This window comes from Typopeltis vanoorti, chromosome 10 (genome assembly GCF_054136105.1).
Source record: "Typopeltis vanoorti isolate ZY-2024b chromosome 10, IOZ_Tvanoo_1.0, whole genome shotgun sequence".
Classification (NCBI taxonomy): Eukaryota; Metazoa; Arthropoda; class Arachnida; order Uropygi; family Thelyphonidae; genus Typopeltis; species Typopeltis vanoorti.
The window spans coordinates 125,726,438-125,753,777 of record NC_143558.1 but is presented as its reverse complement, the minus strand read 5'-3'; the positions used below and the strand labels follow the sequence as shown (position 1 = coordinate 125,753,777).

The 27,340-nt window shown below is 35.3% G+C and overlaps 1 protein-coding gene across 1 annotated transcript in view; it reads right to left on the bottom strand.

Moving 5' to 3' along the window:
* Nucleotides 1–19,513, bottom strand: part of LOC150102774 (opioid-binding protein/cell adhesion molecule homolog) — a 230,752-nt gene extending 211,239 nt beyond the window's left edge. Inside the window, exon 1 of the mRNA XM_090398737.1 lies at nucleotides 19,356–19,513. Coding sequence (XP_090254863.1) covers nucleotides 19,356–19,410 — 55 coding nt within the window. The 5' untranslated portion in view covers nucleotides 19,411–19,513. The remainder of the gene's footprint in view (nucleotides 1–19,355) is intronic.
* Nucleotides 19,514–27,340: the final 7,827 nt, after the last annotated feature.

Genomic DNA, 27,340 nt, shown 5'->3' with positions numbered 1-27,340 from the left:
AATTATTCTTCCAAATAGATTTTCCAGTTTAAACATAAACATATAAATAAAATGCTAGAGATCCTACTATATCATGATAATTAGGCCAGATTGATTAAATGGGTAGTGTATCGCTCTCCAACCAACAGGCTGTGGCCCCCCTCTACTAAGATCGGTACTAATACTAATGTACTACAGGATCACAACTATATATATATATATATTATTCGTTGAATTTTTTTCAAGAAACATACCATATCAAATTTTATGAGGATGTTAGTAATAGTTGTTCTCCTGTGTGATTTTATAATCTTCATATTTTATATGATAGCATTATTTATAAAAATAAAGGGTTATAAACCCCCGGTATCCTCGTGCTTTCCTTCAGCAAAGCATTTACATCAGTATTTCTCTTTTTTTAGTAACGTGTCCCACTTAAAACTAAAAATAATTTCTGCGACCCAACTCCGATTTTCATCAGACTATAAACAAAATATTCTTTAAATAGTAAAGATAAAGAGAACGAACACTGGTTGGCATAACATTACATAAGTGCGATACTATACATTTTATACAACCATAAAATGAAATGTTCGAAATATTTTACCGGGAAAATTAGTAAAATAATTTGAAAATTTTCGCAACGTTCATCCAGAAAAATATTCAGAAACTCCTAAGCTAGAAATGGGAACTCTTAATGAGCTAGGCATACTTTAAATCCTAAAAATCTTCCATAATTATAATGTTGTAGACGCTATCTTTCTGAAATTTTTAAGTGGCTCCTCTAACATACAAATCAATGCAATACAGCGAATCAATACATACACCTCTTAAGAGGCACCCTTGGTATAAAAATACTGGCTTTCTCTGTGATTTTTATGAATAAAAATTAAACATAAATGACATATATTCAGACATACCTTACAAATATAATAACATGCGTTGTATATTCAGACGTACCAAGGAGTAGATATTCGTGTTCTTGTCTTGTTAACGTTAAAACATTCTTGGAAGATAAATTTTGATGATACGTCGTTGATAAAAATAAATTCATAAACCCACTAATAAAATAATAATAAATTACAAGAGGAATTTAAGACCGAACTGTAGCATAAAATATATTAAAAATGCATGGAGAAAATTTTAGGGAACAAAGTAAAGATTAAAAATATATAAACATTTTCCATGAAAATGTTTTTTTGAAAACAGAGGAATAAATACTGTAGTGACGTCATAACAGAATCGTTCATTATTGACTATTGGCAGCAGCCAGAAACGAACATATGTTTTTGCTGATTCCAAATATTTCTAGTGATTTTAGGATCCAGGAGTGTGGGAAGGAATCGAATGCTTTCTTGTAGTCTATCCATGCCATGTTTAAGTTCGTTTTTCGTGTTTTTTAATTTCTAAGGATTAATTTATCAATAAGGATCTGGTCTTTAGTTCCTCTGGATGTTTTTAAAATTGCCTTTTTATTCAATCGAATATATCTGATAAGTAGTACTGTCCAACCACAGATCCGAGAACCTAGTCTGGCAACTTGCCAAGAAGAGTCAATTCATGTTGAAGGGAAAAAAGAAATAAGCTGATGTACGAATTGCTCACCAACACGCAAAATCACGTGTTTACTTAAAATTTTCCAACTATTATACAAGCAAAATAGTTAGCACTTTAAAAACTGCAATGTTCATAAAAGAAAAGTTAATTTTCCGGCGTGTAATAATAAACAACTCATCCCACAAGACGGATTAATTACCCTATTATCGGAATGGATTCTCCTTCTGACATGCGCAGAGTGTTGAAGGGTCTTATCTGTGGGAGTACAGTATATGGGATATGCTATGATTGCATTGAACATAAGGCGTTGGTAAGCATGTTGTTGGATGATAGTTACTTGGATCGGCACCCTTATCCTTATCAATCATGAAGAGAAAAGTACGCTCAGATATCATCCAGTCGTCTATTGAGCTTTACTGCAACAAATAATTAAACTGTTCTGCCATTCGACCATGTAGACTGGTCAGATGCGTTAAACAAAATCCATGTAGTTCATCTTCACCAAGGGCGCTCCAGTATTTTAAATTACCTAGCTTGTGTACTAACCATTTCTATAGAATAATGACATTTTGCATTTGCTTTTGTTTCATTTCTGATTCTATTTCCTTAATCCATGAGACACCTTTATTATGTTCAAAAGGATTATTCCAGACTGCCTTCCAAAATTCGAGTGTTTCTTCTTTTTCTGGAGAATGATAGTTTGCATTTGTATTTCTCTGGAGAGGCTGAAAGAAGTGCGGTTGGTTCAGTCGAAATTGCATATTTTGCACATACTGATTGATTCTTGCTTCATATATTTTACTTTTCCGTGCAGTCGTAATAATTCTTTCCTTTAGCTCTTCGGTAACTTCAGCAATTGTTTCGTTGCACAAATTATATGTATTTATCAGTTTGTTTTTGAATGCAATTATTTTCTCCCGTCCTTCTTTATGACTCTTTAAGGTGCTCAGATCAGCTCGAAGTTTGTTGACTTTTTGTTCCAACTGGATTTTCTATGGTGTAGATTGCTTTATCTTCGACTTTTGCTCCTGCGGTTTGCAACCAAGCTTCATTATAATGATATAAGCTGTGCTGGACAGGAGCTGATTTGTTTCCTTTATACTGTTGGTTTGATGATTTTTATCATTGCATATGCGTCTAAGAGGAGCTGTTTTAACTTAGATTTATGTAAAGCTTTTAATGTTGGTAGTCTTATATACGGTAATTTATGGAATTCATATGTTCCAATATCCCCAACTTCATTTTACACTATACTTCTGTCAAAACATTCTGAGGTATGTCGTCAGCTTGATGCTCACGAGTTGAATTTGTTTCCAAATCATGTGCAGATGATTTGGAAACAAAATGTTCGAAAACCCCGTTTTTCTGGTGTTGATTTGTAAAAATATTTCGCAATTTCTCTGTTTTCTTCTACAGTCCTTTTTTTTTTTTTTTTTTTTTTTTAACCTTTGGTTTTTCCAGTCGCTTTTCAGCTTCCTGCCTTGGCTGCACGGCATAGAGAGCTGGGTCCTGTAGCCTATTTATTATTATTATTATTAATAAAAAAACTGATAATAATATTGTTAATAATAAAAGCTAGTATTAAGTATTAAACTTGTGTTTAATAATAATAAAACCTAGACAATTAAAATCATTACAAATTAATAAAATATCCTCTGGCGGTTAAAAAATTCATTCTTGAATTTTCATTTTTCTTCATATTTATTCGTATGTGGTCTACAGGGATTTATTAAAAGACGAATTTATCTCGAGGATGTTTCTATGCGGACCCCCCCCCCCCCCTAAGAAAATATTGTAACCGTATAGTACAATTAGTACCGTAAATAGGCTAAATGATTTTTATTTATTTCTGTATTTGCTTTTTTACACATCGGGAAGGCCTGCTCTAGAGACCAAGCATCGATTTTTTTCAAATCACTTCAGGCCACCAGCAATCGGAATAATGGTCTACACCGGAAGATGAAATTTATCTCCCACCTAAACACATTCACAAATACCCACGTGCCCACGGAGTAATTTGAACCGGTCGCTTGTTGGTTTGTTAGTTGGAGCGCTAGTACGCTAACCATTCGGCCAACCAGACCGGCACTGCCTAACTATATGCATCAAAACTCATAAAATCATAAAAAAGCACCGTGTAACATCATTTTTATTTAGCATTTTCTAAAATAAAAATAATTGTTTTTTTAGAGCATAAAAAATCAGGTAATAATCTGCCTTGATCCACTAGAGGAATTTATCTCGAGAATATAATTGCAATATCCCCCCCCCAACACACACATACACACTAACTTGTTAACAAGTAAAAAAAAAAAAAAAAAACCTCTTAACCTCTCACTCACATACGCACATTTATACTGAATTCATTGTAATAACTTTCATATCATAGATAATACTACGAATTTGGATTACGCGTTAACGTAACTTTACTACATAAGAATTATACAATATCCAGCTGGCCTTAGAAAATTGCGGAAACGCCCAGTCACTTAAGAAACAGCATTGTTTAGGCGACTCTTGCCAAAGATTATGCAACTGTGGCTCCGTCGCTATGTAGGGCTTCTGAACAGCCCATATATATATATATACATATACATGAGGAAATCCTTTTGTGAACGTCAGCGAATGGCGTAGGTAGAGAGAGAAAGTACAAGAGATATGCAAACACGTGTTCCTTAAAAAGAAGAACGTATGCTTCTGATAAGGATTAGTACACCAAAATGACGATTTATCTTTGTCATCGTTACTTGTTGATAGGCACATTGGCCAATGATATTAAAAGAGGTTAATTTAAAGAAAGTCGCACTCATTGGGAAAAATGGAGCTCTTCTTCTTCCTGTTTTTTAAGGCAAATTTTGAAACTTTTCATGAACACTGTTAACTTATAATGCTCAAATAGCATTATAAGTTACATTAAATAACATCCCAATATCAAATTTGGAATATTTTGCTTTCTAGTTCGTCTTTTTTAATATTACCCCCAGATAAACTCGGGGAAAACCCTGTACCACTATGGTACCCCTTTGATCAATGAAAACACTCATCAATGTAATTATTTAAATTTCTTCTTACTTCTTACCTGAATTTTGAATCCCTTGCTACTCTTCCAAACATTCTTTGGTCTCTTGAAGTTAGCTTGCTAGGTCTTCCTGTGAGTTTCCTCGCCGTGGTATCACTTTCATCAGCTGATGTCCGCGCGGTTAGCTGATGTTCCGCGCGGTTAGTGGCTATGCGCTTCGCAACCATATGCCTGGGGAAGGATTGTCCTAGGTTCGATTCCTGTAGACGACGTGAGGGGGTTTAAGGATCTTCTTCAGCCATAGCCAAGTTAGCCGGTCTTGGGAGTGGACAGCAGGGTTCCCCCCAGTTTATCTGGAGTTTTTCATCCCGCAAGCAGGCAAACCGGCCCCGTGAACACACACGGATACAGCCAGGAATACTTAAGACAATCCCTCCAGCCATAGGTCTGATTTGTCAGCTATGTCGGTCCCGAGCCTGGATAAAAATAGGGGGGATTGAGGTGGTGCCATGCCTCCCCGTAAAAGGGGCTCACGGCCGTTGAATCACCATACGAAATGAATGAATGAATGAATCAGCTGATAATATTATTTGCTGCTGATTTTGGGCGATGCAGTTCTTCATATTGTCACAAACAGACAGATCACTAATAATGGTATCCTGATTACACAAGTCCGTAAGTGTTTTAATTCTAGTGACCGTATGCAGATACACACCTACATTCGACTCTACTCTACAGGGTCTATGTATGATAAAATATTTATTGGTGTGAATATTCTCAAACAGCGAATGTTTCGACACTTACTTCAACACAGTGTTAAAATACGTAGTCTAAAATATCCTTTAAAATTCTAAAAACAGCAGCAACATATGCCTTTAAACGTTCCATATAGTAATATTAGTATTATGAAAGTTCTTGCCTTAATTAAGCAGGAATCAGAAAAGAAAGAAAGATAAGCTCGTGAAAGAGATTCAACAATAGAGGTAACCAGCAAGCCCATGAATAGTATAAAGTGCAGGCCAGAAGACTGACTGGTATGGTAAGGAAGGTAAAATCGGAGTATGAGAGGAGACTAGCCGAACAAGCCACGAGTAATCCGAAAGAGTTCTTTTAGTATGTGTCAAGTGAAAGAAAGAATGACCACAGCAGAATGATTTTGAAAAATGTAGATGGTAAGTAAGGAGGATATAGGAAGTCGAGGTACATCGGATATTGCAGAATCTGGATGTAAATACAGCTATGGGTTTGGAGAGCATATTACCTCGTGTATTACAGGAATGTGCTACGGAATTGGTAGTTCCTTTGACTAGATTGTTTAATACCTGAGTCTCAGCTCGGTTCAATCCCAAGAGAATGGAAGGAGGCACAAATCGTTCCACTGCGTAAAGGATTTTCCAAGACGGAAGTAGCAAATTATCGACCTATTAGCATTTCAGGAGTGGTGGTCATATTATTGGAAAAGTTAGTTTAAGACAAAATTCAGGAATGGTTAGAGAAGAATGGGATATTATATGGGAAGCAGCATGATTTTGTGAAGGGTAGGTCATGCTAAGTAACTTATTCACTTTTTATAATAAAGTGACAGATGAGTTGGATAAATGAGTTGGAAAATGGCTACACGGATACTGTTGAACTTCTCAAAGGCGTTTGACAGGATACCATATGGAATCATGATACACAAATTACATCACATGGGTATGGACATGAACCTGGTGATGTGGATATAAGGATGGTTGTTGGCAAGATATTAGTTTATACAGAAACAGAGTCCTAGAAAGCCTGTGGCTAGTGGGGTGCCACAGAATTTTGGGTTCTGTGCTTGGTGATATCCACTAATATTTAATTTGTTCATCAATGGTATAGGGAATTATCTGGGGAGGGGAATATTCAGTTGTTCGCTAATGATGCAAAATTAGATAGAACAATAGTCGATAAAAATGATGTTGATATGATTTAAATAGACTGTCGGTATGAGCAAAAAAGAATGGATGTGAATTTAATATAGCAAAGTATACGGCTATGCATTGTGGAGTGAAAAGATTACACTCCAAAATGGAGGTGTTGGTGGATAGGGAGTTGAAGTTCAGATGGCATATTGCAAAAGTGGCGGAAACAGTTCACGGGATTACCTGGTTATTAAAGAACACTCTGACATGCAGAGACAAGCAGGTTATTATTCCTCTTTATAAGGCTTTGATAAGGCCTCCTGTGGATTACAGCGCGCAGATCCGGTCGCCTGGGTTTCTTTGAAATTTGGACGAGGTGGAGCAGATTCAAAGGTGAATGATCAAGATGGTGGCAGATCTGTATGACGCTCCACAGGGTTCATGTGAAGAAAATATTTTACATGAATAATGAGACGAAAACTAGAGGTCATTCATGAAACGTAGTAAAAGTGTAGTTAGCAAGGGAGTGAGGACTAGATTTCTTTTTTGATTGGTGAGTGGTGAATGAATAGAATAGATTACCAGAGTCAGTTGTGTGTGCTTTGTCGCTGAATAATTTTAAGGCCAAATAGGACAGTATTGTACAGGTATTGATAATTAATGTTTTGGGAAATGGAATCCGATAAGACTAGGGACTTCATGGAGGTGCCCATATGTAATAATAATAATAATAATTAGCGCGCTGCTATTCAAGAAAAAACTCTTTGCCTTAATTATTTTCTTAGCTGTTCTTATGACAGATCTTTTTAGCTCGATCAGAACGTGCAAAAATCGATCGTTTTTGTAACACACTAATGAAGTACTTCTAGTAACATCAGTGTCAAATATGAACATTTTTGAAGACTCGAGTTTTTAGTGATGTTATAATAATCACAAAAAAAATTGGATTCTTCAAAAATTTTCATAGGGAGGCTGAAAATATTAATTACGTTTCAATTTTGTTCGAAGCAATGCTGAATCAATCAGCTAGTTAATAAAATAATTTCTAAAAACGGACACATACATCCAAAACTTAATGGACTTCGAAAATGGTGTAATCATAGGCTGCCATATCAGTGGCCTATCCATTCGTGACAATAGTTACACAAAAGTGGAGTGGAGAAAAAGAAAACACTACATTACCCTACATCAACGGAAAGTAACATTATCAGCCGATGAATACGCGAATGGTGCACTACATCCAAGATATACAGGAAGATCCAGAACCTAGCATTACAAGATCAAAGTGTACTCGGAAGAGTAATATATAGAAATTTCAGCTGCTCGATATGGAAATGATTAATTACAGGCTTAAGGAGTTCGATATGCACAGTATCGGTTTCTAATGAAAAGCAAGTACACTCCTATAAATAAGGCCAAGCATCAATAACGCAGACTACACTAGTATACTTAGCCCGTGATATACAGCGACGAATCACGCAACATTTTTTCCAGATAAGCAATTATAAGTACAACAGATGTCTTATGCCATGGAGGATATATAATGGTCTAAAGAGATTTCTCACGAAATCTACTAGTTGTGGCTGAAAGAATGCATACTTTGTAGATAATGCGATGCTTCTTCCTTCGTTGCGACCGTTTTGACACAGATTCCCTTTTTTTTGTTGTTATTGTTATTTTTTTAAACACAACAATGCATCAAGTACAGGGCTAGTGCGACAGGGGTTGGGAAAAGAAAAATATTCATTGCTTCGTATAGGGTCCCTAATCACAAATGAAACGGTATACATTGAGACGAACGGAAAGGTCGGGTGCTAGTAAGATCAGTGAATTCATCGATAGTACATGGACTGATGATCCAAAATATTTCACTTATATATCATTAACTGGTAGAAAGTATGCAATAATAAAAAGTATGATCAATAAGAAAGAAAAGTCTAGACGTTATTGAAAAGGGTTCAGTTTAGATTTCTCTGAAATCTATACAGCTTCTTTTTTTTTTTTTTTTGCACCTATTTAAACTTACACTATTAATAAAATTCACTGATAATATTCATTAATACGATTTTACGTACACTCCTAAGAAATCTTCTCTAGTTTAATTTTGTTTAACATGATGCTTCGGTAGCAAACGCGAGTGTAATAAACATTTTATGAACTTGCTTGACCTATAAGATTTCTTTTAAAAAAATTAGATCATAACCAATGATAACAATTCCATATACATTTACTTTTAAACTTTAACCTTATTTTTCTTCTTAAAATATCTAAATATAGCAGATCTCATACGGAGGTTGCAGGTCTTTTTTTTTTCCCCAGAAAAATCGCGCAATTTACAGACATAACATACTGTTGTTGGTGGTGAAGATGGCATTAATGGTAATAGTGTCGTTGTATGTAGGTGGAGAATTAAGTAGTAGGGGAGACAGAGAGATGTGTGTAGCGGAGTAGAGTGGAGTGCCCTCCCGAGATGAGCTAAATTTCATGCGATATTCTCAAACAGAAAAGTGTGAGAATGTCGCAGACGGTTACGATACTGTAATGAATATAATTAAGGGAACTGGACTGGATTATTGTTTTGGATAAGTACCAAGAAAACCGAAAAAGAAATAACGTGGTGTGTGTGTGTGTTTCTGAACATTTTCGATTTTCACTTAATAGGAAAAAAAAAATCTCAAGAATATAAACACCACCAAAAATGAGATTTCAGTGTCTTAAAAACATATTCATTTATCTGATGATATTCAACATTTAGTTCTTGCCATGCTGAAACGTGCTTTGAAGACAGAACCACAGAAGCTTGCTTCTAATTATTATGATGAATGCACATTTTTGAAGAAACGGCAACCTTTCTTTTGGACATGAACCAAAATAAGCTACACTGATGTTAGGTTTATTAATTTAGAACAATGAGGAAAAAAGTAAAATTGAGATATACATTATTTGCATTAAGAATTAATGCTAAGAACCGTATTTCAGCAAAACACAAGTCAGTATTGTATTGCCATGCGAATTTACATCTAAAACAAGCAAGATGAATTCGTCTCTCTCTCGAGAGAGAGACAGAGAGAGAAGATAGAAATATAATTCACTGTATTACAAAACCAATCTATTTAAATTCAAATTATAAAAATCATCTAATAATCTCAAATTGTGTTATTAAAACAAGCAGCCAAGAAAAAAAAAAGTCCAGAAAACTCTCCGTAGTTAGCTTAACTAGAAGGGCAAGTAAAACTGTTTCCCTGTTGCCAAGGTGGCGAGTCCTTGGCGGATAAGTGCGATTCTATTCCAGGTGATTATGAGAAACGAAAATATCTAGTGACCCAGTTGGTTGGCTCAATGCCTGATAGTGGGAGGTATTCTTCCGGATTGCGTTTAAGGAGTTCTCAATGAATCCTCGACAGTAACTTAAATAAAGTCTGCCATATTATTCTGATGGAGTTTTAGAGATTAATAGTTTAAAAGCCTAAATAAAATTTTAGGAAATTTTATAGACTAACAGCGCTTTTTTAGTATCCGGAAAGTCCAAAATGGCAAAAATGTATTTAATTGTCGAATGTCCTACTTCTAGATAATAGTTAATTTTTTTAAAGTACTATTATTAATAATTTTCGCGATTATCGGAGGTGCCCATCATCATCACCACGTTTGATAACTACTGTTCAAAATCCTGCATTCAGAGAAAGGACTGATTTCTGTGTATTACTGATTATTGATTATAATTTTAAAAATCATAAAATAAAATACTTCATTGTGGGAGTTATCATATTAGTATCACGTTATCAGAATCACAATCCAGTTCATGTTTGCTTAGTGGAATGTGTAAAAAAAATAATAATATCGCGATAAGGATCACGAATGGAAGTGAATTTCCCCTTTCTCTCTCTTTTCCTAAAGCTATTAAAAACATAACACCCGTGTGGCAACTAGCCATTATCCATTCATGAAACAAGGCAAACTTACTTTTCTGACTTATCATCCATCAGTTTACTTTCACTCTGTGAAAAACTTTTCTAACATATATTGCGTATACATTACACTCCACAGGCATTCAAATGAGATATTACGCTTCTTTCCAATCTGCTGTCTCTTCACGTTACCAGTGCAGTAAACGCCTATAACCTCTAGGGCAGTGATGGCGAACCTATTCTAGCAAGAGTGCCAAAAACAAAAATAAGAGAACATTTTCCAGTTCGTGTGCCAATAGAAGGATGCGCTACCCAGTCTGTTTTTTTGTACCTATGTTAACTTACATTATTAGTAAACTTCACTTTGACTGTTAAAATTTAAAATTGTTACTTTTTCCCGTTTTAGGTCGGCCATCTTCTATCGGAGGTCAGCGACATCTTGGCAAATTTTGAGCGATCCTCAGCCATTCTGAACAGTCCCTCAGAGCTCATGCCAGTACACTGTCTGATTCTACAGAAATATGGAATTTCTTCGTCTTCCTCTTCTTCCATTTATCTCCCTTTTATAATCAATTGAATTATCTTATATTTTTCATTACGAAGTAGGTGACCAAAATATGCAGTTTTTCCTTCTTTTATGGTATCTAAAAGTTAACGTGATTTTCCCATTTGTTCCAGTACTTCCTGATTGGACATTTCTGCTATTCATGGGATTTTTTTAAACATTCGTCCGTATAACCACATCTCAAAGGCTCTTAAAGTTATTTTTATTGATTTTGTCTTCAAGGTCCAAGTTTCTGCACTGTACAGCAGTACAGACCAAACAGAGCTTTTTAACCATGCTGTGTATCTATTCGTAGCTCAGTCGGTTGCAAAAGACGATGCATTGTGGCTTTAGACCTGGATTCGAATTCCGTTTAGGACGCAAAGATCATTTATCCGAGCTTTTCAGTTTAAGATGAATTAGACAGTCAATCAGTCTCATACAGTGATCAAACGGTTTTTCATTTCATAAAACAGGCAAACCGACCAAAAGAACACATTCAATCGACAACGATAATACAAGATACAGATTGATTAACCGCCTTATCAAAGTATTAATCAAGATGCAAAGATGCCACTCTGCCTGAACGTGAGAGGTAATTTGAGCCTAACACGCAAAGGATTTGGATCTATGGAAATTTGTGTTAGAGGATAACAAAAAAAAAAAAAAAAAAAAAAAAAAAAAAAACAGTGAAATCTACTGGGAATCATTATAGCAGAAAAAATAAGACTTCGAAATATGATGGAGGGCATTTTTAATTTATTTTTAATTCATTTCATAAACATTTAGTTGTGGTGTGTGTGTGTGTGTGTGCGCGTGCGCCTACTTTGAGTGGGTATTCGGTACCGTTTTCACCCACCCCAACTCTTGTTATGTTATGACAAATAACTTAAATTTTGTGTTATCCTCCAAGTACAAGGAATCCTCGACACCCCTCAGAAAATCGTTAATGTCAGATTTAAGTTATTTACAAATTTTAGTGGTGTGCCAAAATATATCTTGTGTGCTACTTCTGGTAGGTTCGTTATCACAGATATACAGTCGAACCTCGTTTAACGTCACGCTCCGTTTATGTCTTTTCGTTTAGCGGCATAGCTTCCACTGGCCTACATGCGTTCGTTCTTCGTCACCTACACCGTTTACCATCACGCATCGCTCACGTGATTCTTCCATGAGGCCTGTATGATGACCGGTTGAAGTAGGCATGGAACACTGCAGCCCAGTCAGTTGTTCTCCAGGGGTTTTGTTGATTGCTTGTATATAGTGACCTCTGACCTCATTTTTATGTTTTGAGTTAAGGAAGTAGTATTGCGTGACTTGTGTTTATTGCATCAAAATGTACGTACTTCATTGTAACTGTATTGTAGGCTAATTTAACTTTAGGTTATTATTAAGAAAGACTCATATCCATGGCTCTTAAGAGATCTCAATCTTTATAAGCTGGTTCTATTATACAGGTTAAGCAAGAAAGGCCATCCGTTTAGCCACAAAACGAGCAATAATAAAAGATCATAATCAAGGGCTTAGTGTTAAATTAATTTGTGAAAAATATAGCACGGCTAGGACCAGTACAAATACAATAATTAAGAACAAAGAGGTGCTGAAAAAAATGAAATTGACAGATTTCTCAACTATACTTTTTAAAGGGAGAGAAAAAAAGAGTTGTTAAAGTGGAAAGACTGCCGGAAATATGGATTAAAGAAAAGCAAATGAGAGGTGATTCTGTTTCTCAGAGGAAAAGACTATTCTTAATGAACTAGTTTTACTAACTAGTGAAGAAGGTGATTTTACTATCACCTTTTCATCAAATGCTCGATTCGCTGAGTTTATTGCCTCTCATGGCTAGTTCGAAAGGTTCAAAAAGAGGTATTAAAATTTGTGATGCATGAGAAGGCTCCAGTGCCAACCAAGAGGCAGCAGAAGAGTTTAAAACTGAGTTTGCAGAACTTGTGGAAGAGGAGGGTTATCTTCCACAATTTGTCATCAATGCGGACGAAACAGGTATTTCTGGATGAAGTTGCCAAAAATGACTTATATTACGAAAGAGGAGTCCAAACTACCAAGCGCCGCAAATCCTTGAAGCACCGCTTCACTCTGTTCTGTTGTGGGAATTCTTTGGAGACCTTAAATCAGGCCAATGCTTGTTTATCATTCAGAAAATCCAAAGATTTTTAAGCAGAAGAACATCAAAACTTTTTCTTGAGGTTTACTGGAAGAGAGTGACTGTCTCTACTACAGAAATAAAACATTTCCTGAAATGTTGGAAGGGAGTTAAGGAGATCGCATCTTTCTATCCTAACACAGAGGAGACAGTGCTGCTCTTTCGAAGGCAGCACTGTGGCCTATTTAAAAAAAAAAAAAAAAACTGTTGAACGAGAGAGGAAAAAAAAAAAAACAGCCGACACAGTTTCTTCAAACCTCTGGCAAGAGATTCTCCTTCAACCTCAATAGAAGGAAGCACTGTCGCCACAGATATTTCTCTTGCAGAAGAAGAAGAGGCACAGTACATAGAAGAACTCTCTGACACTTTTCCGGGAGACTCACTCATCTTCTCAACACGAATCCTTCTCCTCCTCACCTCAAGCTTAGCATGAACATGAACAAGACTGTACTGTACTATACTGTATATAAATAAAGCTTTTTTATTGTTATTATTTGTTTATTATTCAATTTGTAAGTGTAATACATGTTAATTAATATGCAGAAAACATTAGTTATGAACTTAACATTTACAAGGCCTTAACAAGGGTCGACTGTAGTGTAATACTGTGCGGTCAAACAGTAAGCCGAAATTCATCATAATTTTACAAAAGCGTGAACCTTATTATTATTAATATTACGTGGTCTACATCTTTAACTGAGAATGCCACTTCTTTCTAGCAATCCCACACAATGAAGGGTATCACTTACGCAGTGGCGTAGCTAGGGTGGGGAAGGGGCGCGGTCTATCCCAGGCGACACTTTGAACCTTTTTGAACTTTTGCAGTTTATTCTAAAATACAATCGAGAACTCAGTTCCAAATATTGTAATACTATTGCGAATTTTCCTCACAATTTATTTTATTAGTGTCATGGAAAAAGGCATGAAGCAGATACAGATCATTTATGTTTGCCTCTATGTGCGGGTGGGATATCTGAAACAATAATTTATTATTTGCTGTTGAAAGGTGCTACTGTTCCTGATTTCTAAAGGGGAATCATATTTCAACATCCAACAAGGACAAACAGATTCATGATTAGCGTAGTAACTCTGTTAGCACACTTATACTATACATACTGTTTCTAACAGTTCTGTAAGGTATGCATGGAAATGAACATATAATCTAGAATATGTTCTCATTGGCTCGGACTTCAATCGCTATCTTGCGTCTCTTTTATAAATCAATTTTAGAAGTACGTATATTATTCGTATGTGAATATATGTTTGTACGAATCGTATTCCGTTTAAAATTTCACAAATATGAATGTTCTTTATAAGCTTCCAGCAAGAAAGTCGACTCAAAATTAAATTCTTAACTAAAATGTATCTATAAAATCTAACTACTTCAAACTATGAACTTGTTCGATTTTATAAAAACATTTTAGTATGCGCATTTTTTGCATAATGAAAAATCTATAAAACTATTTATTTTAGGGATGTGCACAGTGTGGTAGACAATGTTGGTCGTGACCACCAATTTGTTTATCAGAAGTATGGTATATTTCTCAAGTGGTAGGATTTCCGGATCATTTCTCTTAGCATATCCACAGTATTAAATATGCTCTGAGCAAAGCTGATTGACAAAAAATACATCAATCAAAACTGAATTTAAATGTATATTTAAAATTCAAAATGATATAACCAAATATTGAGTAAATAAGTTAGCATGGACTACAAAAAGCATTACTTAGGTTTTTCCGTTTATGATGATAATTCACATATTAAATTAAGAAAAGAAAAATAAACAAATTTATATTAAAGGAGTTGAAATTGTATGATAAAATAACCTTAAATTAAAAGGAATTTCCAACCCATCCCCCACACACAAAGTTATAGTGTGCTGGTTTCCGCCCGTCTATTAAACCTTCGAACAAATTAGTGCAGGCATTACTCGCATTGCGCATCCGATGAAGTCTATGGTGACTCATCGACTACCCTAAGTAACAACTTTAATTACTAAAAGATCTCTCTACATGTAGTATGCTCACCCGAAAACTCTGAAATATTCTAATGGCTCTATAACACAATTCTAAAGAATGGAAGAGAGACAGGAAATTATCATAAATAAACAAATAAGGAAATAATCGTACATAAACAAGTAAGAAAATGAGTGCATAATGTAAAAAGTGAAAGATCACTATAATATATATATATATATATATATATATACGAAGTACGTTTCGTAAAGGCACTTTTTACAGTGACACCATTTATTACCATAATTAAATATACAGCTTTTTTTGGCATATGTACCGAAAAAATATTTTCTTCTTAATTTTGACATCAGAATAGTCCAATTGAAATGCGTGATACATTTTAATAATGATCTTAAATACTAAATTTCATTAAATGCCACCAAGTCAGGGAAGAAGTATTATTGTTTAGGATCGCTTTGCCAATAAAACAAAATTATAATGAAAAAACATAATAAAGAATTTTTCATTGATAATCTTAAACCCAGAACTTGTTTAATAACAAAAACCACTACAGTGATCTGCAATGAATTTTTATAATATCGTATTTTGAAAAACAAAATGAAAAGGGATCGAACTATAGCGGGAAAAAATTATGATAATTATGTCCTTTTTTACAATAATGATGGAATTATATAAAAAAATCTGTTACTAAGCAACCTTGAACACTGAGCTTTAGCAAAGAAAGTACTATCCAGTGGTCAACATATTACGCCAAATGAGCATTAGGGTGAAATTATTCAATGTAGAATTTTCGATAGTTATCAATAATGTCTGCGATAAAATTTCATTTATTGAAATACGATGAGTTTATCAAAATTCGTAACGCATTTTATGAAATTCAACCTGTTTCTGGCTTACATACGTCTGGATACATAATTTTATTTCACTTAATTTTGTCACTATAAATGACTGTAACCAAAACTAAAGTGAACAGACAAATTTTAATTGACATCCTAATTCCAATCAGAGCGGGGTTATTGCAACTTATAATTTCGACACGTTTTCTTCCCTTTGTGTCCCTAAATTAAGAATGATTCAACTGAAACAAAACCATTTCTAATGCTCTCACAAATTTTTGTAAGGATTCTAAATACCATGTCTCAGTAAAATCCATCCAACCGGAAGAACTTGCATAAGACGAACGACTCTTATAAGTGCGCATTTTGTGAAACGCACATATTCTGCGAGAGAGAGAGAAATGAATGGAAAATATAATTTTCTATTTAATAATAAAATAAAAACTTTTATTGGGATTTTTCTTCTGTAAAGCAAGGATCTCCTAATTAATTACTATAGTACTTGGAGATCCTAGGCATCGATGTCAAATGGACACTCCAAGATGTATATTAATGAAAGTAAAAACAAATACAAAAATAAGACATTATTTTAAAGATTTTAAGAATATTTAAAATTTCATTTATTTATTTTTTAGTCCGGAAACCTAGCTATAGCGACTACCAATAGCGGAACTTTTTCGATATACATCGGACCTCAAATAAAAAATTATGGTTCCCACCTAAGAACATGCATACCCATGGCAGAATTCGAACCTGTTGGTATGCAGTATTAGCCGGCTATTAGCATTAAAGTAAATTAATATCAAAAAATATAATTATTACTGTAATTTTATTTTAAATACTTTTTTTTAATTTTTTTTTTTTACTACAATTCGGTCACTAAGAGAGTGCTTATTGAGCTTATAGGATAATGCGCCAGTGAGTCTCCTTGTCTTCAGGGATCATTTGGGTAATCATAACAGACAGTACAAATGATGTCGAATGTTTTGATAAGTTTATTTGTCAAAACGTGATGTAATCTTATTACATCACATTTTGATCATATACATTTTGATCATATACATATATATATATATGTGATCCTTGAAAACAAGGAGACTCATATGAGAATTATCCTATGGGCATAATAAGTGCTCTTTTATTGACCAAATTATAGTAAATAAAATAATAATAAAATCGCAGTAATATATATCGACCTTACAAGTATACACCGAGAACTGTGTGGTAGTTAAAGGATTACGTTTGTCTCCACAACAGATTCTCGAACAGTCTTCTTTCTTAATATCTTTATCAAGTTATTTAAATTACTTATTAGCTGGTTCATTCTTTAAGAGAATGACTACTTCATTAATCGTGATTGTGTTATAAGAGAGAAATAACTGCTTACGCCTACGCTAACTCCAAGTGGGAACAGTGTATGAAGAGAACAGTAACGAGTGGTGCCGGTAAGACTGTATGTTCTTGTTTGCAGTTGCGCGATTTTTTTTTTTTTTTCCCCTTCATTCGCAACTTACTTCTAGCACAAACTGCCTAATTATTGCATTTCATATTTAGCAGATTTTAAAACAATGATTAAATGTAATGAGGATAGTGAAAATGGAGAGTTCATAAATAGGAATTACATAATCCTAACACTGCGAAAAAAATGATCTAACTTAACTTAACAGAGTAGTTGCTGTGATCGCGAAAATCGATAAATATTCTTCAATGGATTTCCGTGTTATATTTGTAAAATTTCTGCGAATGGACTTTGTAACATGCGAAAAAAAAAAAAAAAGTATGTTTTTTAATTCTCCACCTCGATATGTTAAAAATTAATTATTTACACCTGAGTAGCAAAACATGTGTATATACAGGGTGTTCGGGATAAATTTGACATAATTATAATTAATTATATTTTCCCGTAAGTTACATGTATTAACACACACTTCTCTTCATTTAAAAGTTTGGACCCTTCTTCATTCATATACAAGATGTCAGAAAAGATGGATAGCTGGAACCCACCTGAATCATGGAAGAGAATAACTTGTATCATGATGATTCGTGCCCGCCATCAAAATAAGGATATTACGACTGCTGCCCAATGCTCCCTGAATACAGTAAAGACAATCAGGCATGAACTAGAGACTTGCAATGGTGACTACGAGGATGTAGCAAGAAGAAAGATCCCTAGCAGACGATCTGATTGCGTTCGTACAGCAGAATTCCTCGCAAATCTGCAGGAACAGGTGTTGAAGAACCCTGGCATTGGAATTCGGGCTTTGTTCGTGGAGTTGTTAACTGTAGTCAAGCCCTGGATAACAAGGGCAGCCAATGGTAGGCCGTATGTATGGCAGCAGGATTCGGCCCCTTGCCACACCTCTGGGAAAAGTCAAAAATGGTTGTCTGAAAATTTCTACGACTTCACCAGTCCAAATGTTTGGCCTCCAAACTCCCCAGACCTTAACCCCATGGATTATTTTGTATGGGGCGCAGTTGAAAAAGACACCAATCGCACTTCCAGTAATACAAAAGCCCAGTTAATGGATAAAATTTAAACAGTTTTTGCGGCCCTTCCCAGGGAGACTGTAGCATCAGCTTGTTCGAGGTTCCGAAGCAGAATTGAAGCAGTGATCGATGCTAATGGTGGTTATTTTGAGTAAATCTTGTTGATAGTATTGTAATTAACTCTGCCTGTAATGTTTTTTTGTCAATTCATTAAATTTAATAGATACAAAGAAGATTTTCTTTTTCCTTACGAAACTGTCAAATTTATCCCGAACACCCTGTATATATATATATATATATATATATATAACAAAGCATATATACACTGAAAAAAAAAGCCTGAAAGCGATGTTTTTCTTTTATAATTTATCAGCATTAGTAGTATATAAAAGTAATTAACCGATAGCTCTTCCCGTTTGGTTACCGGTAATTGAAAGTATAATCAAGAGTTTCGCTTTATGACCTGGACCGAAAATCCTTGACCTTATGCAGGGAACTGGTGTGACGATCATTGCATCGTCGGCCGGAATCCAGAAGCACACTCCAATGTTGCTCTTATTATACCAGCCAACCAGCCTAATTGATTACATTAACAACTACAGCTGCACCATCGAATGAATATTCACTACATTATAGGATTGGTAATCCTGTAATACGTGTTCAGATTTTTTTTTTTTTTTTTTTTTTTGCTTCTCCTGAAGGAAACATTTTTCAGAAAATGATGGTAACTGATCTTCAGTAATTATCTTCTTACTTTTCCTTAAACATTTTCCTTCTTGATGGAAATGCAAAACTTCCGATACAGTCATTTACTTGCATGCATTCGGTTTAAAGCGTTTAAATATATTTCTGTGATTCTTTCTTTCGTTCTTTTTTTTTTCATTTATTTTTTTGTCTTCCTTTTTGTTACTCAATAGTAGTGTTAATCCAAAAAGAAATTAAAAAAATAAAAACAGCGTGGGTGTAAGAAGAGCAAAATAGAGGATCACACTTTTCACTTACCCCTTACAGGATCTTCAAGGAGCAGCACAAGAGATACAAGAAATATTTTCCACATGATAACAGCTAAAGTTATGAATACACTGAAGGAATAAAAGTAGTCTGTGCGCAAAAAGTTTGTCCCTACAGACAAATAGATAGCAACAGGCACAGCAAAACTACTGCACAGATACACAACCAGCCACACACGACATAGATATCGCAAAGTACGTCGCTTCAGAAGCTGGTGCGGGACGCTGCTATAATTTAGCCCAACACCCTTAGCTGCTCTTTTCCCGCGTGACGTCAAGCTGGCACGTACCAATAAATAACCTACCTACTACGATGAGTAAAGGCTTGTTGTTGACTCATCTCAGGAGTGTACTACGACAAGTCTCGCTTACAAAAAAAAATGTATTTTACGTAGCTTTCGAGCAGTTAAAAAACTAAATAAAACTCGAAAACACGTGGCTACCTAAAAAAAGCTCTGGAAGAGCGAAAGTACTGGTATCACTAGCAGTTGGTATACACGTACTTACTTCATTAGTAACGGCTCCAGTGACAGACTTGTTTTCATAAACTATCTCTATGAGAGAGTACACACAAGGTATTAACCAATCAAGAACGGTGCATTTAAATATGTTAATTCACATAATAATATTTGAAGCGCCTATATTTAATAAATAACAGAGCACCTATATTCAATAGAATCGGTTATGAATAGACATATATTTCTTTCGATGTATTTGTAATAGGATGCTGAAATTATAAAGAAACGAAACCTATTTTTTCAATGGTTGTGCTTGGATACAATGTGTGCATACACATAGGAAAGTGTTTACAAAGGCCGCTTTAGCTTGAAAACATTTGTTTTTCATCTTCCCAATTAAAAAAAAAAATGAATATTCATTCTTCGTCACGTACAGAGTAGACAAACTAATGATTGCGCTAAGAAACACCAGTTTGTAAAAGTGAAAGTATGTGAAACATGCTCAACATCTATTCCCGAGTTACCATACTATTGTACATATACCTGCCACTAAATTAGAAACCTTTATGCAGATATGCGCAAACATCACTTACGCAGTGCATATACAAAATACTTGGTCATGCCTCACCATATATTATAGGCAACATTTAAGAATGCTGCTGTCAGTAATCGTCAAGTGTTGATCACAATGAGAAAAACAAAGAATATTTCTGAGTTCGATAAAGGGCTTATTGTATGTAGATGCCCGTCTGGTTGGAGCCACGATTTCGAAAACAGAAGAGCTGATATCCCGGGTGTTAAATCAGTGGAAAACAACCCACTTGCTTGTCTAAGTGACGTAACTGTGGTCATAAGACAGTCCGTCAGGAATTGACCGAAGCATTTAATGAAAACTGTTCTCGACCCATATCTCACCGCATTATGCGCAGGAAATTGAAGAGGATCGGTGCTGGCAGTCGCATATCTATACGGAAACCACTGATTTCTGCGAAGAACCGGAAAGTTTTTCTACAGTGGTGTCAAGAACATTGTGACTGGACGCTAGAAAACTGGAAAAAATTAATGCGGTTCGACGAGTTAAGTACATCTTGTTCAGTACCGACAGCGGGCAGAGAGTTTGGGAGGAGCTTCATGAAGCAATGAACCAAGTTTGCCTTGTAAACACAACTCAAGATTCTGGAAGTGGTGTCATGGTGTGGGACGTATTCTGTTAATATGGAACGAGTCCCCTGATATTTCTGAAAGGTCAGGTGTCCTCTAAGGAATATCTGAACATTTTTACAATGAAGTCCATCCTGTATTTTCGTTGATTTTTTAACCAGTAGGTGACGACTCTCTCATGAACGACAATGCTACTCTCTATCGCGCAAGAATTGTTAAGCAGTGGTTCAGCGACTTCTACCATTTTCCCTTGCCACCACAAAGCCCAGATCTAAACCCCGCTGAGAATGTATGAAATATGTTAGAAAAATAGATCAGGAAGTAAAATCCTCTTCCGTTCAAATCCGAGGCAGTTAAATGACTGTCTGGTGAACGCATGGTATGTTGTAGACGTAGATGTAATCCGACACCTTGTGGAACTGTGCCAAGCCGCATATATGCATTAATTCGAGCTAAAGGAGGTCCAACACGGTATTAAATAATAGTTTCTAATTCAATGGCCGGTATGTGTACTATTTGAAATGCAAAATACCACAAAATTTTTAGCCTTTTATCAATGTTGCTATTTTTATGGATTCAAAACCAGTGAAGATAATATAAAGATAACCTACTTATGCTCTTTAAACATGTTCATTACTGAATATCTACACTGTACATCCTTTAGAAGAGCTTAAAAGTGATTAATATATATATATATATATATATATATATAGAAAGTTTTTAGCTTGGGTGTAATATATATTAAAGATGCCAAGCTATTTTAAACCTGGTTTTACTCCATTTCCCGAGTAAGCAAACAGACAAATAAGTCCAGTTTGCGCCTGCATGTACTGCAAGTCTAGGTGACCCGTAAAGTAGTACAAGTCTAGGCAACTCTTGGTAAAGGTGAAATAAGCTCTGATCACTATTCTTAATATTTACGCTTAATGCAAAACCCATCTCCTTGAGGAGATGTATGATGTTATGCATTAAAGGCAAGGGGCCACTACCCAGACCGGTTTCGACCTTTATTGAGGTATCATCAGTGGGAGCCAGGCTTTGCCACGAGTTGCCTAGACGTGTACTACTTTACGGGTCACCTAGACTTGAAATACATGCAGACGCAAACTTGACTTATTTGTCTGTTTGCTTACTTTGGAAATGGAGTAAAACCAGGTTTAAAACAGCTTGGCATCTTTAATATATATTATGCACAAGGTAAAAAACTTTCTACATCTATCTCTCATCCTGAGATTTTTATTTAATAAGGTCAACGCACCTTATGGTAACTTGTTTTGGTAAAATACTTATAAGCTCTGTATTACTTAACCTTGGTATTCCTAAGCCTGGAAACCACTGATGAGACCTCAATAAAGGTCACCTAGACTTGCAATACATGCAGGCGCAAACTTGACTTATTTGTCTGTTTGCTTACTTGGGAAATGGAGTAAAACTAGCTTTAAAATAGTTTGGCATCTTTAACACACACACACACACGCACACACACACACACAGAGTAATTGGCTCGGTTTAATGACATGTTCATAATTATTAAATGACTTAAACACAGAGAAAAAATATAAGAGATTTAATAAGGTTTCACTACTAGTTTCATCGGAAATGCCGACTTCGTCAGTGAATACAGTACCAGGGAGTAAACAACATCTTAAAAAAACATTGTACTTTAACAAACACAGAGTTTAGAACAAGTAGTAGTTGTGTTTGAAAAGGAGTCGGAGCGTTAGTTCTGGCTTGAAACACTTTGCGTGTGAATAATATCCCTTGAGTACGCAAAAACTGGATTACAGCGCTATGTGAATCGGGTAGCCTGTAACTGAGGTTGCTGTTTAGATGGGCATTGTCGAGAGCTATTTCTTTGGATTCCAGGATACGTCACTCTAATTCATCGGAGCATTTATAGATGTTTGAAGTTAAGTTCAAGTCTAGTTGATGTTTTCATCCTTCAACATTGGTATTGACAGAGAATAAAGCGTGGCTGGATAGGGTACTAGCACTTGACATTTCTTACAACTATTAATAAAAGGCTTTTCGAAAAATATCACGTGAATTGAGAAAAAAATATTACATTGCTAATTTTTTTAAAAAAGGAGAGAGATAAAACAGATCCAAATCGTTATAAACCGATTTATTTATTATTAACTAGTACTTTAAAAATCAGTAAAACATTTATTCCAGAAATTATAAATGAATCCCTAATATAACTGACGAACAACAAGGTTATACATCTGAAGATCATGCATAAATGCAATATTTTGCAATAAAACACTAATGGAAAAGTCAACAGAACGTAATATTCCAGCTTTTATGTATTGTGCAGATTTACAAATTTGATAGCATAAAATTACAATTCTAAATGTAATAGAGAAAAAGTAAAACAAGACTAGGCCTACGAAAAAGGAAATCTATACGATATCTTATACAGAGATAATACATGTATTAAGGTAATGAGATAATGAAAAAGACTGAAATGAAAAAAGGAATCAGACTGGATAATTCGTTAGAATACTGAACACTAAATCAAGTACTGTTATATACATTCTAATGGACGAAATAACGAACTGAAAGATATGAAATTAGATGAAATAAAAATTAAAAACCAGCCTAGTTTCTCAACATCGACAGTCTGATGGCTTCTTCAAGGCTTTTTAATGGGAAATGAAGCAAATGAAGAAACAGCTGTTGTTAAAACAAATAAATAGAAGATAAACAATCCAATCTAAATTAAATGTGACCATAATAACTCGTAATACGTCTTTTTCGTAGGGAAGAAAGTTAAATTCTGATGTGCCCAGAGATATGATTAGTGATTTTCAGAAATCATTTAGGATCAACACTTGGTTTCTGTTGAGGGAGCCACATGAATGAATGACCGCCGTTGATCTGTCAGGGAAAAAAAAGTTTTCTACTGAACAGGGAATGCTGGCTGTATCTCAGTCTACAGTGTGATTTGTAGCTCAATCCCGAACTTTTCTTCTCTTTTGTGATCTGCATCGCCGACATATTCTTTACTACCTCAGTTCAATACTTTAGCTCGTCTGATTTATGTAGACTAGACAACAGGAACAATGTATCCTATACATACCTGGATACTTGTAGAAAGGTACACTGTCCTCTAAAAATCTGAGGCGAGGAGTGGGGGAGGGCTACGAATAGTTTGGGCAGACTTGAAAGCTGCTCGAATGTTGTGGCCCTTGAGCAGTGTAGCAATCTTGATAGACGGATTGCCAATATATGGGATGGAAATCGAATCTCTGTATTAGATATTCTGATTTTCGAAAGAAGGATTACCCGAACATAATATCACATTGACTGTATTGGTGAAGTATCCATTAGCAACAAAAACACGCAGAAGGATTTGAAGTTCTTCGTAAGGAAATACCGTGAGTAGACATATTACTAACTATTATAATAACGGAATTAACGCACGTAAATTATTCTTTATTCATAGAATTTTCACCTGAGTATCACCAGTACAGGTACAAGGCTAATTAAACAATAACTGTTATATTCACAAAGCGCCACCTAAGTAGCTAATGTTAAATTTCCTAAATTTATTTTAATTATTTAAATTTAATTATATAGTTATTTAATTCTTAAATAATAATTATTTAATTAGTTAATTATAATATTTTTTAATATATATATATATATATATATATATATATATATATATGTGTGTGTGTGTGTGTGTGTGTGTGTGTGTGTGTGTATACACAATTATATGTTAGGAAAGATTCGCTGCTTTATAAAGTACTATCTCCCACAAGGGAGAAAGACGTACACGATCGGATCTGTTTAGGTTAGGGGAGTGAAGTAATGTTTCACACGTTTTTTTGTATAGCCGTTCCATTAGGAACCGACTTTTGTGAATGACTTTTGTCTTGTTCCACTTAACTCTATGTCTAGTGTTGATGGCATGCTCTGCAATTCCAGACTGTTCGGGTTCAAGGTACTGGATATACGACTGGTGTTCTTCTAACCGGACGTGAGCAGATCTTCCTCTTTGTCCAAAATATAATAATCCACACTAGCAGGGAATCTGGTAGACACCTCGATAGCTGAGATCTGGGAGCTTGTCCTTTGGTAACATTAGGAATGTGGAGATTTTTCTGACGGGTCGAAAAGCAACAGATATTTAGTGGTTTTAGTACCTTAGCTATGCGTTCACTAACCCCTTGTACATAGGGCATAGGTATACGTGTAGGTTCTGTACTTGAAGAGGATGATGGAGCACGACTACTTAAAGCTCTTTTTATGAAGGACTTCTTATAGCCATTGGATATCAAGGAGGAATTAATACACTGTAATTCTTTTTGTAAAAGTTCTTCTGAAGAACAAAAGGAGTGGGCTCTATGAACTAGTATTTTTAAAGTACCTGCCTTTGGGCTGGGATGGTGATGTCATGGATGTACAGGCCTGTATGAGTCTCTTTCCTATAGAGTGAATTGTAGATAACCATCTGGTTGGTTAAGAATCAAGAGGTCTAGAAAGGCTAACTGCTTAATTACTTCTACTTCTAGGGTAAACTGGATCCTTGGATGAAGTGCATTAATTTTTGAGAGAAACTGTGGTTCCCTTCCATATGGCAAAAATGTCGTCCACATATCTGAACCAAATGTTAGGTCTGGGTGTAATGTCAAAGATACACTGTTCGAAATGCTCCATAAAGTAGTTGGCAATAGCAGGAGATATTGAATTACCCATGCTGTCCCTTCGATTTGTTGGTATAACTGGTTTTTGAAGAAAAAATAACCGGATTTTCTTACAAATTCAAATAATTTGACAATGTCTGGAGGAAATTCTTGGTGTAGTAATTCTATGCTGTCCGCCAACGGAACATTCGTAAATCGAGAAACAACATCTAGACTAATCATAATCTCCGAATCGTCTAGATGCAGATCGGAAATTTTATTTCTGAAGTCGATAGAATTGTTTATATATGTAGCAGTTCTTCCAGTTGAAGAAGTGAGTAAATTTGACAGAAATTGTGATATTTTGTAAGTGGGACAACCCATACACCATACACTCTACAACCAATTCTAATGGAATTCCTGGCTTGTGTACTTTTGGAAGACCATATAATCTCGGTGGGCGCCCGAAGGAGGTCTTTAGTGTTTTCTTTTTATTTTCATCCCATATCGATATATTTTCTATAAGGGCATTGAGCTTTTTTATTTGACTACCGGTAGGATCTGAAGTGAGGGACCTATAAGTCGAATAGTCGCGGAGTAACAGTGATATTTTTCTCTCGTATTCTCTTCTGAAAAACTTCTCTGTCAGCTTTCGTAATAATTAGGTTCTTGTTATTTTTTAGCAATTGCAGTGCTTTTTTGTCCAGCATCCGATAGGTTCGGCCGCGGAGGCTTGGCGTTAAAAAGAATTTTTGCACACTCGAATCTTGTTCTGTCAAAAGGGCGTAATTTTGCCGTTGCTCCGAATAAAGTACCCATAATAGACTTTTTCCATAATATAGACAGAGGTATTCGATCCTTACCCCAAAAAACAGCGAACAGAACAAGATTCGAGTGTGCAAAAATTCTTTTTTAACGCCAAGCCTCCGCTGGACATAAAAGCACTGCAATTGCTAAAAAATAACATGAACCTAATTATTACGAAAGCTGACAAAGAGAAGGTTGTAGTCATCCAAGACAGAAAAGAATACGAGAGAAAAATATCACTGTTACTCCGCGACTATTCGACTTATAGGCCCCTCACTTCAGATCCTACCGGTAGTCAAATAAAAAAGCTTTAACGCCCTTATAAAAAAAATATCGATATGGGATGAAAATAAAAAGAAAACACTAAAGACCTCCTTCGGGCGCCCACCGAGATTATATGGTCTTCCAAAAGTACATAAGCCAGGAATTCCATTAAGACCGGCTGTAGACTGTATAGGTTGTACCACTTACAAAATATCAAAATTTCTGTCAAATTTACTCACTTCTTCAACTAGAAGAACTGGTACATATATAAACAATTCTGTGGACTTCAGAAATAAAATTTCAGATCTGCATCTAGACGATTCGGAGATTATTAGTCTAGATGTTGTTTTGCTATTTACGAATGTTCCGTTGGCGGACAGCATAGAATTACTACATCCAAGAGTTTCCTCCAGACATTGTCAAATTACTTGAATTTGTAATAAAGTCTGGTTATTTTTCCTTCAAAAATCAGTTATACCAACAAATCGAAGGGACATTAATGGGTAATTCAAATCTCCTGCTATTGCCAACTACTTCATGAAGCATTTCGAACAGCGTATGTTTGACAACATTACACCCAGACCTAACATTTGGTTCAGATATGTAGACGACATTTTTGCCATATGGAAGGGCACCTCAGAAGAACTACAACAGTT